The following is a 13335-nucleotide window of genomic DNA, read 5'->3' on the forward strand; positions in this document are numbered from 1 at the left end:
TATGCAGCATGCACACACACAGACACCCCTCCCTCTGAGCTGAGCCGATGACAGTAGCGCAGCAGGGACCACTCCACCATCTGTGCAGTCAGCACATCACTTACACACACTATCTAGCTTCAGCCTCCTCAAAACACACACACACACACACACACACACACACACACACACACACACTTGGTAAAGTAAAAGGCACACTCAAGAAAAGAAAGTCTGCGTCTCTCACCGTTTCGCTCTCTGTGTTCTACATTCATTTACTTGCTCGCTCTTTTTCTTTTCCACACTTGCTGTCTTTCTCACCCTGCCAGTGTAACCGTATACCACCAATTAAGCATGACACAATGGATACCCCAGCCCCTCCCACGCTAGCCCTCCTGGAGGTCAGCCATGTGGAAACATTGTTCCACATTCCTCACCAAGTCAATAATAAATAAAACATGATTGCCTCTCTAGTCAGAAAGTATGAAAATCCCTCTCATCCAAAAAACTAGAAACTTCTAAAGGAGCAGACTTTGCTAAACCCCTGCAGAGGATTTCCAGCAAATTATTTTGTCAAATAACCACACGTTGCTTTGCCATTTTGAACTCACTCTCCCTGACCACCTAACTGTTGATTCACTGCTTCGTCGATCATCTAAGAGCTCCAAAATATGGTCTGAGAATGCAGAGTTTAGAAATAATAGCACATTGCTTGATAGTAATGCGGTGCATGGATGTGGGGATGTCCACCTTCACAGACAAGCAGCTGACTATTAGCCAGAACCCTGCGGTGCTCTGAAGAGGCTGCCAGACCTGCCAGAATTTCAGAGACTTCTCAGAAAGAGAGACACACAGATATTTTGAAGAGAAAGGCTGAGAGACCCCACTGTGGAGCTTTCTCTTATCTCTTTTGGCTATGAGCCCATTTCTAGCTTATCCAGGCTACTGCAGGTCCCATCACTCCAACAAGCCCACCAGCAGACACTCAACAGTGGGCATGTTCACACACGCTTCCCTTTGAGCAAACATCCAATGAAAGAGGATTGATTGTTTAACTACTACATCTTTTGCTTTTCTTTGTAGTACCATATTGTTGCTTAGCCTGCCTCTATGGAAACAAAATAAAAAGCGAGAACCAGTCTGTAATTAGCAAGAGTGGATTTAAGTGGACTCAAACTGATGCAAGGTTGCAGCTTCTCAAGGAGCAGACAAATGGCTTTTATGACAAGAAGCTTGTTAATATCATCACCCCGAGAGGCAGGAAAAGTCTGGTTTATGTAAGTGAATAAATGACACTCCCTACCTCTACTATCAACAGACACTCACAGAAGCAATCTGCCTGTAGAAAAAATATCATACGGCCACACTGGCTGGCAGCTCCGAGACATCAATATGAATGAGCACAAAACAAGTTATTGAAAATGTTATTTCTCAAAAGACTTGACTACAGTAATATTTAGTTACGTTTCCATCTCCAAAAAACTGCTTGATATGCTGGTATTACTTCAGTCTGCCCTGGAATAATATGACAAAAATGTGATTAAATCTGTGATTAATTCCTGCATCAGGTAAGTCTGTCTTGGAAAAACACCTGTGCAAAGAAGACAATGAACTTCAATTTTACTACAGTTATATGTCCCCTTAAAAAACACATGCGCATACACACACACACACACACACACACAGGAAGAATAATTTTTTTTTTAGCTGTACATAAGGGTTTTGCAAATTATATCCCTTACCTGAATCCTTTGCAAAGCAGAGGAGGCCTCTGTGACAGTCTGTGGCACATCAAAGCATTTGGCAGTGCTGATTTTGGCATTGACCAGCCACTGCTGGAAGTCTCTAAGGGCTGCACGAAACCTTTGCTCCAACAAGCGCTCCTTATTTTGACATTCCCTGGATGCACGAAGACTCAGACTGCAGGAAAGAAGAAGAAAAGAAAGAAAAGGCCTCATTTAAGTTGTTGTTCATGGGTTGAAATCTCCCGTGAGAAATGAACAAAGAAAGAACGAAGCTACAAACAGAGGAAGTGTTTACTGCCCATGTGTCCATCAAAACAAAGGAGACACGTGCTGATGCTCTGATACTGTCCAGACTGTACTCACGTCATGGAGGATGAGCCAGGGAGAAGGTGGAGAAATGGCAAAGTGGGTGAAGTGGAAGGAATGAGCGCTGGGGCAAAGAGGGAGAGCGGGGGGATGGCGCTAAGGGGCACTGTGTGGGAGGGGGGTTGAGAGGCAACATATGACTGGGGCAAGAGTTCACATGGGTGACAAGATGGAGGGAACGAGGCACGACAGCTTGATGCTATAAGAAAGAGATGAGATGGAGGAGATATGTGAGGAAGCGGTCACAGCGAGGCTTGACAGAATATCAAAGGTACACTTTCAAATTTGGATTTTAGGAGAATGAAGCTTTTCATCCAGAGGAATTTTTCTGCTATTAATATATTAACCACAAGGTACAGCAGGTATGTAACTGAAGCATAATAAAATCACTTGTTGAATGAGACTGAGATTTGAAGCTTTAAAGGATAGCTAAAAACACAAGAAACCATAATAATCTAAAGGGATGCACAAACAGAACACACAAAATGAAAATGTCAGCGAAATTTAATGACAACTCCTAACTTTACGGAGCGTGATAATAAATTTACAGCAGCTCAGGAGGTAGATTGGGTCGTCTACTAACTGGAAGGTTGGTGGTTTGATCCCTAGCCCCTGTAGTAATTGTGCTTAAGTGTCCACGGGCAAGATACTGAACCCCAAAATTTCTCCCAATCCATCGACTGCAGTCTAAGTGTGTGCATGATAGTCAGAAAGCACTTAAGGGTACAAAATAAAGATCTTTATGAATGTGTGAATGAGCCTTGGTGTGTTGATTTAGAGTAGAAAAGACCCAGCAGCAAAAGTACCAGCCCAGTGGGAGCGGATGTTGTTGATTGGCACATGAGGGGGTGGGAGACCAGCTGTCAGCTACAAAATGATCGGCAATGAGATTTTTTATTTTTTTAAATTTGTTAATGGTGCTTTGAGTACATCATGAGACCAACAATCAGTTATGTGTTTTTATAACCAGACACAATTCAGGTATTTTACCATATTAGGCAATTTAAAAGTATAAAATGGCAACAACAAAAAATTTATTTCAGATTCAAATCTCCAGCATGACGCACTACACAACCACCCGTCTTCTTGACCTCCATACTCCTTCACACACTTCTGCTCAGTGCTCCCTGGCACTAAATTTACATAACCAAATTGTGAGGTGTGTTATGACCAACATAGATACAAGTTCATATATGGATAAGCTATATGTACAACCAGCAGAATTATTTTCTTTCAACTCTGGGATAAAGAAAAAAAATCTATGTACATGTAGTTTCATTCAAAATAGATTTAAACATGATGTAAGACAAAAAAAAGAAAAACAATTACTGGATTTCACACATTGTGGGGAGTGTGTGAAGGTTAAAGGAGGAAGGGGGAGACGTGGATGACAGCAGGGAAATAAGGTTACTTATCAGAAATAGAGGTATGAAAAACATGGCAAAAAACACATTGTCCTCATGTAGCATCTCAATGCACTGAAACACGCATTAAAGTCAGGCACAGACACTCTTGAGCTTTAACGGTGTGATGAGGGCATGAAAGGGTAACACAGTGGGGATAGCACGGGTGTAAAAGAAGCACTTTTTCTGCTGTGACAGACAAAATCTGGCATGCGGTATAAAGAGGAGGTGGGGCGGAGGGGAGTTATTGCCTTTTCCTCCTCTCCTCTGACTCCTTTTTTTTTTTCATTCTGTCTGTGCACTCTTCTTTCTGCAGCGCTTAAATGCAGGACAGGTGCAAAGAGCGCACAGGCCAAGTCTATTACAGACTAAACAGCCAAACGAATAAGGAAAGGTGGTGTTTTGCCAATCAGCAGTCTACGCCAATTAGCTGCCAAAGCATTTCCAAAAAGCTGACCTCACTTAGATTGTCTGCCAGTAAATCTTCAGAGAAGCAGCAAATAAAGGAGATCATTTGCGCTACGGTAGAAGTTTATACTTGTACATGAATGCGTTGAATGTGCATGGCTGTGTGTGTGCATGCTCTTTTGTATGCACTGTTGTTCTTTTGAAAAGGCACTGCACGGTGCGTTCACAAACAAGTGGTGCTCATTGAACACGGGCTCACTTGAGGGTTTAAAGCAGGCAATTAGAGCTCAGTAAAGAGACTAAAGTGGGTATCAGTGTGAAGAAAAAGACCTTCCAAAAAATTGTAATTTCCCTAAAAAATTACACTCGGCGTTGCATAAAATTAAACTGGGGAAGGACACAAACATAGTCAATAAGTGGAAGTGAGGGAAGACGGTTAAATGTCGCTTAGCAACTGGTGACTCTGTTGTTGTCCGTCACCTTTCCACCTTCACCTGGCTGATACGGACGTCAGACCTCTGTGTGTTATTACACACACACACACACACACACACACACACACACACACACACACACACACACACACACACACACACACACACACACACACACACAAAAGAGCTTATAAAACATAGCCCTGGCTTTTGAGCTGTAATTAAGGAGAAATTTCCTTTCCCGCTCTTGTTATTGTGTTATGGAACAGCTGTTTTTAAGACTGTTATATGGAATAATGTGTGACATCAACAATAATTATGAGGACAGGTTTAATTGAATCATTAAAATGACACATTTTTATATAATATGCCAGTTAAAAAGTATGTCAGGTATCTGCAGAATCACATACTTGTACAGTAATAAATAGCAAATAACTTGTTTATACGTTATGTTGCACGTTGCATCATAATCACTTGATCATCTGTATTAATCACAGGCTTTTAATAAAAACTGTCTAAAGGATAAGGTTGGCTAGGTTGTTGACTAATAGCTAATAAAGCTTCTCTTTCTCCAATGCCTCAATCAATTATGGAGTACCTCAGGATTTGATTTTAGGTCCCTTTTTGCATTATGTGTCCGTTAGGCTTTATTTTTCACAAGTACAATGCATCTTTCAAATGATAATCCAATGTCACACAAATATTTTAGGATGTGTATTTCTACAGAAAAACTGTCTTCATCTAAATGACACACAGACAGCTGTGATCATTTTTAGCTAGCCATTTAGGACCATTAGCACTAAACCTTTAAGCCCATAGCAAAAGTCTTGGTATCACCTTTGACCTTGCACTTAAACCTAAATCGAATTAATTCACTTCCGTTCTCTATAAACAGATAGCTACAGAAGAAAATGCAGACTTTTTAGGCAAAACACAATTTCTTTAACATTGGAAGTGTCTTGGTTTTACTCAACGTAATCATACATGCATGCCTCCACTGCAGAACGTAGTTCTAAAGTTCAAGAGCTTAAAAAGTGTGGCCATGTCTATCAAAAAACTCGGATCAGATGATTAGAGAGGCCAACTGCTTGAATAAGGTCTCACCAGGTCTGTTATGTACACAGGGAGCTACCCATAAAGGCAAACTAGGCAGACAGACATAGCTAAGCATCCCTTCTCTCACTCATATAAAGAGTGTTACAAACAGTTTATTCTCCTCGAGGATGGATTTTTGACCCTTTACTGCACCAGCCCTCATCTCATCATGCAGCAGTTGCAGAATCCTGCAGTGAGACTAACTGGTAGCAGATAATGAAAACACATTACACCAGTACTAAAATCCCTGTACTGGCCACCTGTCAGATTGATTTTCAGAACCTAATGTCCTCTACCCAAGCAGTAGGTCTCAGATCCCCAAAACAACTGCTTTTAACTGTTCCACTATCCAAGTGGGTCAAGGAGAGTATGCCTTTTCAATGGCCTTTGTTTGCACTTATTGCTTTTAGCATACTATAATTAAACAAATGAAATTCATTTTTATTCAATTTCCTCAACATATTTCGATTATTTCCTGTTTATTTGTTTGTCTTATGTTATTTTATTTTTTTTTACTTAAAATGTATATAGCATATTGGTCAATAGAGGTTGATTTGAACATCCTAGCTGAAAAAAAACCTCCAAAAACATTTTTTTTTTGATCAGTTAACTTTTAAACACATTGTTACCACCTTTCCATTTCAGGTATACACAAAAGAAAGAAGTGAAACAAAGCAAAATAACAAAAATCCCGAAATGATTGTCTCTAGTTTGTTCCTGTGACATTAATATTTCAGTCCTCACCCTGTCATTGATGTGTAAACATGGTCCATATCTCTCAACACTGTCTGATCTTATGAGTCGGTTACTCCATAACATATATTACACTCACTATTTACAGCCATTCGTCTTGTTATAGTGGGTCTGGGTCGTACCATCTCTCCAGGAAGGCTTTTTCACAGGCTCCTACCAAGATTTTAAACAAACATCTGTCTTCTCTCAACACAATATTTCCTGCTATATCACCAAAATGCAACACCAGAGATGATCCTGTATATATTTTAACAATAAATAAATGAACACTCTCCCAAAACTGCACAATGCCAGGGCAGATCCAAAAGACATGAGAATGGTTTACATTTATCACATTGGCTTCAATATGGCTTTGTTAGAGAACACTAGAAATTTATGTTTAATATTGGGGGTGACAGAGAATTTTATTCAACCCTTCCAACAGTTTTCTCTCAAGCTACATGATGATGTAGTAGATTGCTGTGTTCTCCATACAGGCAGCCATTTATCTTGAGAAATATACACACCTAGTTCTTTTTTGCCCATTTCGCTTTAACATAATGTGCTGTATTTCCTTTCCTCTGTTGGTACTATGCAGATATTACTCTATATTTCTTTAAATTGTAGATTCCTACTATGGTTGGAGAATGGTTGCATAATGTTAAATTTTGTTCCATCTCCTGAAAACTCATAAAATTCCCATCTTTTTTTACTGTACACAGTGCTGTTATTAAATTTGGTATCCATTGTTTCTCATCTCTGGTCCAAAGTATCTCCAGGTTCTTCCTCTAATTTATATTTTTGTTCTATATTAAACCACAGTTTTCATATAATCTGTGTGATAACGTCTTCCCTTTTGAGAAAACCTTTTACTTCATCTCCAGTGTGACTCTGAATTTCCTTTCCTTGAGCATTTGTTTGGATAACTTTGTTGGCTTTTAGGTTAGGAAGTTCAAGTTGGGGCCATTTCTATCTACATTTGAAAAAAGCAGCTTTTGGCCTCATCATACAGACTTGAAGCAAAAGGCATCATGAATAAACTATAGTTAATCAGTCAGTGTTTCGTTTTACATCCACAAACACTCCAAGGAGTAATTCTCGCTCACCCACATCACATCACTACAGCAGAAATGTTCCTCTCACCTGTTGTGCTGTTTGATTAGCGCCGTGACCCGGTCTGACTGTGAGCCGAGGTCTCTGGAGTATCGCACCAGGTCATTCAGTTGGCCTTTCAACTTCTCCGCCATCGGCTCGGCGCTCTGCAAGCCCTCCAGTATATCCTAAACGGCACAAATCAGACACCAGCTCAGTGTGTGTGTGACAAGGAAACACAAGCACCCAACGGATCTGCATGACACCCTCCAATAAGTCCGCTCGCATTCCTATTCACACCCTGCCTCAGTCGTTTTCGCTCTTCTCACATTCAAACCGCGCACACAGACGCTCAAACACATACTCACAGTGCTGCCTGTACAAAAGCATTGCTGTTCCTGGCGGAGTGTGGCAGGAAGGAGCTGTGGATAACGGTCTCCAGCTCGCCTCAGCGTGCCTCACATTCTGCACTCACACAGTCATGAAATCCTGTCCCATGAAATATGTACAAGCTCTCTCTCTCTCGCTGTGTGACTCTCACTCACTCTCTGACGTATGACGATTAAAACAACCCTCCCTCCCTGCTCCTGTGGACTCGCTGCTCCCGTCTCCCTCTTCTCCTTTCCTTTCCTCGCTCCCTCCTCCTACGGCGGTTCTACTTCTTTCTCTAGCCCACTCTCTCGCTCTCTCCTCTTTCTCTCTCCCTCCTCCCACTCCCTCCACTTATTCCCTCGCACACATTTTTCCTCCCGATGACTCTCTCACGCTCTCTCCCTGTGGAATTCAGCTGTCAGCCCTCACAGATGTAGAATTGGTTCAAACGCACACAAACAAGCGCGTAACGAAAACAAGGCCGGACACAGGAAACAGGCTGGAGAAGGAGGAGAACGAGAAGCGGAGGAGGGGAAAGAAAAAAAACCCAACTCCTCCTCTGTTCTTTAACAGCCCCAAATTGAGGAAAACCGGAGAAAGGCATGGCTGAAGAAGCCCGGAGGGGAAATATAGGGCTGAACGTGTTGGCACGGCCTTGACAATACAGAGAAATTGTCACACTGTAAACATCCTGTGGAGGTTAGAAACAGAGCAGCAGGGGAGGTGAGGAGCACAAGCATCTAAGAAAGAACCCCTGCAGCCAAGAAGGACATCTCAGCACACTTCAGTTCAACCAAGTTGGAGTATAGGCAGGAGAAACAATGAGGGAATGTTTGGGAGGGAGAGATAGTGGAAAATAATGGTTAAAAAAGACAAAGCGGGGAGGGGTAGAGGGGACAGCACGGAAGACAGAATGAGCAGGAAACCAGGGGAAGTGATGGGATTGTGGCTGTCACTTGTTCATCATTCCAGTAAAGCTGATTTACAAACTAATCTGTTTTTAGGATTTACAAATAGAATGGATAATTACTGACAGAGAAAGCAGGGCTAATTGCAGAGGGTCCTGTGTGTGTCTGTGTGTGTACTTTGTATTAAACAATGCTAATCATAGGACGGCAGCATAGCCGCTGTCAGCTTTCACCCACCCCAGCGAGTTTTTATTATTGATGCTGTTTTTTTAAATGCACCATTGTGAGAAAATGAACAGATAATAATTCAGGCTCTCTTGTCATTATGTTTATTTAAATTCTATAGTACCTTAGCCAGCTGCCATCCCTCCACGGCCTCCTCGCCGTTACTCTGCCCTTCAGCTTTAACCAGCTCCTGGCTCCACCCCCTCAGACGTCCATCAAACACTTTTAACTCTTCCTCCAACTGGGCGGTCAGACGGTTATATTCCTCTTCGGAAGCCGCGGCAGCGGACAGGGCCCCCTCCAAGCTATCCCGGGCCCTCAGAGCGGCCCCTTCCCATTGCTCCAGAGCGTGGGACAGCGCCCCCAGCTGTCGATCCATGGCCTCGCAGCCTCCCGCTGCCGTGTGCTCCGCTGTGGACGCCGCGCTGCGACGTACCCGGCTGAGGCGGTCGCGGCCCTCCAGAAGTCGACACTCCACACGCTCCTGGAGAGATAAAGAGGGTAGGTAGGTAAGAGACAAAGTTGCTACGGAAACTGTGGCTAAGGAAACCGCAATCTCTGGCTGTGCTGGTGTCTATTTAAAGCTGCCGTATAGTGTTTTCATCAGATGTCCCCTGCTTCATCACCTTACATGTTTATATCTACTTCTTTGATTCTGTCAGTGCACCAGTTATTCTGATTTGCTGTATTTTTAATTTCCATATCAGTAATATCGCTCTGTTAGTGATTTTTTTTCCCTCTCCTTCCATCTTCACCTCTTACTCTCTAAGGGAAAGCCAGGCAGATGATGTGAAAAACACTTGAGTGTGATGCGATAGCAGTGAGCTGATAGAGGGATTAAAAAGGGAGAAGATGGCTATGAAGATCAACCTTGACACTAAATAAAAAATGAAAACTAGCTTGTGTACACAAGACATCATATCTCCTCTTCTACTGTAATGCTTCACACAGCATAGCTCTGCTGACACACATTTATAATGTGATAATTAGTACCCATGTGTAAAATTTAAATGCAAATCAATTTTTCCTCACATATTTTCTCTCCTCTGTAATCACAGAGTTATCGAGCAGGGAAAGATTTAGCATTAAATTCATTGCTCCTTTTCTTTTTTCCTTTTACACACAACCATAAACCATATTATACTGCATTGGCAGTAAAATGCATCATGAGAGATTGAGATATTTGGCTCTGATATGGGAACAAGCTGAGAACCAATTCCAATTCCCCGCATAATTTGCTCTCCTTCATAGTGAGAATGTATTCATCAAATGGGTTCAGATAATTCAGCAATCAGTTATCTTCGCAAGAATTGGGTGTGGATTAAAAAAAACAAAACAAAACAAAGAACAGCACACACATTTCAAGCATGCAGAAGAGCCAAAGACAAAGTATTCTTAAATAAGTTAAACATTGCTTCCACACAAGAGTCGCTGATACTGCACTGAGAATCATTATGTCTATATTGGGTTTAAAGAGTTAATCCTTCTTTAATAGATGTGTAATTAGTGCCTGTTACACATCAATTATCCCAACAAATTCCTACAAGATGTCCAGCCAAGTTTTAATTCTCAAATAATCTAAGTTTATAACTAAAAGACAATTTAACCAACATGTACCGCATGCTGTTAACATGGAGTGGCTCAAGAGATTTCAGATTATGTCAAATAAATTTTAGATTGTTTAGCTGATACTGTTTTAGCATCCGTGTACTTGTGTTTTCCCTACAGTTTTATCACTTAATTTATGTGGGCTGAAATAATCTGCAACTCTTTATGATTTGTCCCCGAAAAAGGGCCGTAAGCACAGAATGGAAATGCTTGAGGTGACTAACAAATGTTTGTCTTCCTTACCCTAACTTCTGACAGTTTCTTTTTGATGGATGTGGAGTCTCCTGATGTGTCAGACCAGTGCTGTAGCTCCTCCCCTGCAGTCATTAGCCAATCAGTGAGCTCTCTAACGGCCTCCAGGTAGTTCTGGTGCTCCAACACCACTGCCTGTGCCAGACGTACTCTCTCCTATAGAAGAAACACAAAATGTGTACACGTTATATTACCGAAAGCCTTGATCAAGGTGAAAGAGGTTGATGGTCATCTACATTGTAAATTAATAAATAAAGGCAGATGTTTTGTACCTCCACCAAAGCTGTGAGGTTGTCAAACTGCACCTGCAGCTGGGTGCGAGCACCATGGTTAAAGCTGGCATCACCAGTCTTCTTGAAGAGTTCTCTGGCTTTTTCCTCCAGTGTGGACAGCGCCATCTGGTGGTCTTCTAGATCAGCCAGCAGAGCACGGAGTCTCTCCAGCTGTGAAGCTTTTTCTCTAGGTCCTGGCTGAGGGGTGAGAGGGGCACACACCTCCCGCTCCACAACCTCCATCCAGCAGCGCAGTTGGGCGGCACTCTCAAGGTATCCTCCCCACTGAGACACAGTCCACTCTAATCGACTGGAGACAGAACAGTAGATCTCTCATACACTTTTACAAATGGTGCAAAAAAAAAAAAAAAAAGAAAAGAAAAAAACAAACACATGAAATCTTTTATAACTACATGTGTAGACTGCTTAATTTAAATCTTGGTGCATAAAAATCTTTTCACCTTTTTACTCTCCTGTACATTTGCAGCATTGCAGAAGAAGCACAAACTGGCGTAATACTGGCTTATAGCCTTTCTCCCCTTTTATCAGGAGGTTCAAAACACACAAGGACACAGACACACACCCATAATTTTCCTTGCCATCTGTTACCCCTGCCTGTGCAAATAGTGCCAATATCCACATACTCACACACACCTCTAATTCACCTGCTACCCCTCGCCTCCTGTTATCCCTCTCCCCTTTCAACACAAACACACCGCACGTGTGACCCACTGTTTGCCATCCACCATTTAGTCCCTAATGGGATCAATTTTTTTTCTAGGAGGGGCCATAATTGGTCAATTAGACATACACACACAAACTGATGCACATGCATGCCGTCACGCACGCACACAAACACACCCGAGAGCACATACTAAGACACATCAGTCACAGTTGGAAAATGAGACACATACTTCTCATTATTTATTTAACCTAATGGTAATTAACAGCACCGACACATCAATCTGTGGTGATGAAAATAACCTGTTCCTAAGAGAGAATTTTTTTTTTTGGCAAACAGAAACATCCTCTCTTAAATGTTCATGGGCAAATGTTTCAGTGGCAGAGAAATGGGGATTGACTGGCATTTATATTGAGCTCATCTAGTCTCACTGACCAGTCAAAGTGCTTCACTCTACAAGCCAAATTTATCCACACATCCATACAGTGCTTTTTGAATTTTAAGCACTTTATCTGCATCACATCCATGGCCAATTTAGAACCAGGAATTAGCCTAACATGCATATTTTTGCATACCTTGAGGAGTACTCAGAGGAAACCCACCCACGCACAGAGAGAACATGCAAACTCCACACAGAAAAGCCCCGGTTAGGGTTCAAACGTGGAAACTTCTTGATGTTAGGTGACCGTGCTAACCAAAGTGCTTTATCCAAAAGCATACATGTATTCTATAACTGCATGCAAAATTTGTTAAAGGTAGGAATGCTTCTTTACTCATTAGATTATCATTTGTAGTTTATAACAAATTGCAGGTGATAGTTAAAGTGAGTAGTTGTACCTGTGGCAACTCATGGCTGTCACAAGCAGTGTAGCCCATGCGTCCTCCAGTTCCTGCAGCTGAGAGCGAACCACTTCCTGTCCGGCGGCGCCATAGCTGCGCAGGGCGAGCTCACCTTTACCCATTGCCATATTTAACTTGACCTCACCCTCTCCCTTCAAAAGCAGGATATCCTGTGCAAACAGACATTCAGAGTAAAAAATAAAAATAAAAAATATATAAATATATCTTAAGCAAACAGCCCCCTCTTGTGTTCACTGGAAAAACTAGATTGTAATAAAGGTGAATTACCTAAATAAAGAATACATGCAGATGTAGTCTTGTTGTCCTCTCACCTGCACCGTCTCCAGCCTTTGCTCTAACTGCTCTTTGGTCCCCATCGTGCTGTCGACTGTACCCAGTCGCTCCTGGATCTCCTCCAGCCAGGCCCAAACCCCCTGGAGAGTGTCTCCAAAAGCCTGGCTCTCCTGGCAGCCTCTGAGCCTCTCCCTGGCTGCCTTCAGTAGGGCCTGGTGCTCCATCTGTAGCTGGCCTGTTACTCTGACCTCTCCTCCTGACCCGCGGCCTGCCTCAGATAGAGCCTGGGCTTCCTGGCAGAGTTGCTCAATAGATTCCCTTACAAAAGAAATTGATATATTATTGTTCTGAATATTCAGTAACTTATGCTGTGACATATATAGCATATGGCCACAGACACCCTCATATACAAACCTTCTTTCTGTCAGTTCCTTATGGAGTTGCTCCATCCTCTCCAGCTCTTCTGTGGTGTCTGGGGCACCTTGCTGGCTTTCTCCCCCAAGAACTGGCTCAGCCTTAAGACTGAGATCCATCTGCTTCAGCCAGTCTCTTATACCCTGCATGCAGTCGTCAAAACTATGGGAAAAGAGGGGAAGGAAGAAAAAAAAAGAATTAATGAGAGCCATAT

At 42.3% G+C, this 13335-nt stretch overlaps 1 protein-coding gene across 1 annotated transcript in view; it reads right to left on the reverse strand.

Annotated features, from left to right (window-relative positions):
- syne1a (spectrin repeat containing, nuclear envelope 1a) overlaps positions 1 to 13335 on the reverse strand; it is a 131232-nt gene that overhangs the window by 75450 nt on the left and 42447 nt on the right. Inside the window, exons 50-57 of the mRNA XM_086264230.1 lie at positions 13122 to 13283; positions 12746 to 13025; positions 12411 to 12583; positions 10892 to 11201; positions 10611 to 10775; positions 8884 to 9243; positions 7306 to 7442; positions 1722 to 1899 (exon numbers count right to left, since the gene is read on the reverse strand). Coding sequence (XP_086120356.1) covers positions 1722 to 1899; positions 7306 to 7442; positions 8884 to 9243; positions 10611 to 10775; positions 10892 to 11201; positions 12411 to 12583; positions 12746 to 13025; positions 13122 to 13283 — 1765 coding nt within the window. The remainder of the gene's footprint in view (positions 1 to 1721; positions 1900 to 7305; positions 7443 to 8883; positions 9244 to 10610; positions 10776 to 10891; positions 11202 to 12410; positions 12584 to 12745; positions 13026 to 13121; positions 13284 to 13335) is intronic.

Source organism: Aulonocara sp. 'chitande type north' Nkhata Bay, linkage group LG15, assembly GCF_057382095.1.
Source record: "Aulonocara sp. 'chitande type north' Nkhata Bay isolate Kocher_YH1m ecotype deep benthic linkage group LG15, A_spYH_male_GT1.1, whole genome shotgun sequence".
Lineage (NCBI taxonomy): Eukaryota > Metazoa > Chordata > Actinopteri > Cichliformes > Cichlidae > Aulonocara > Aulonocara sp. 'chitande type north' Nkhata Bay.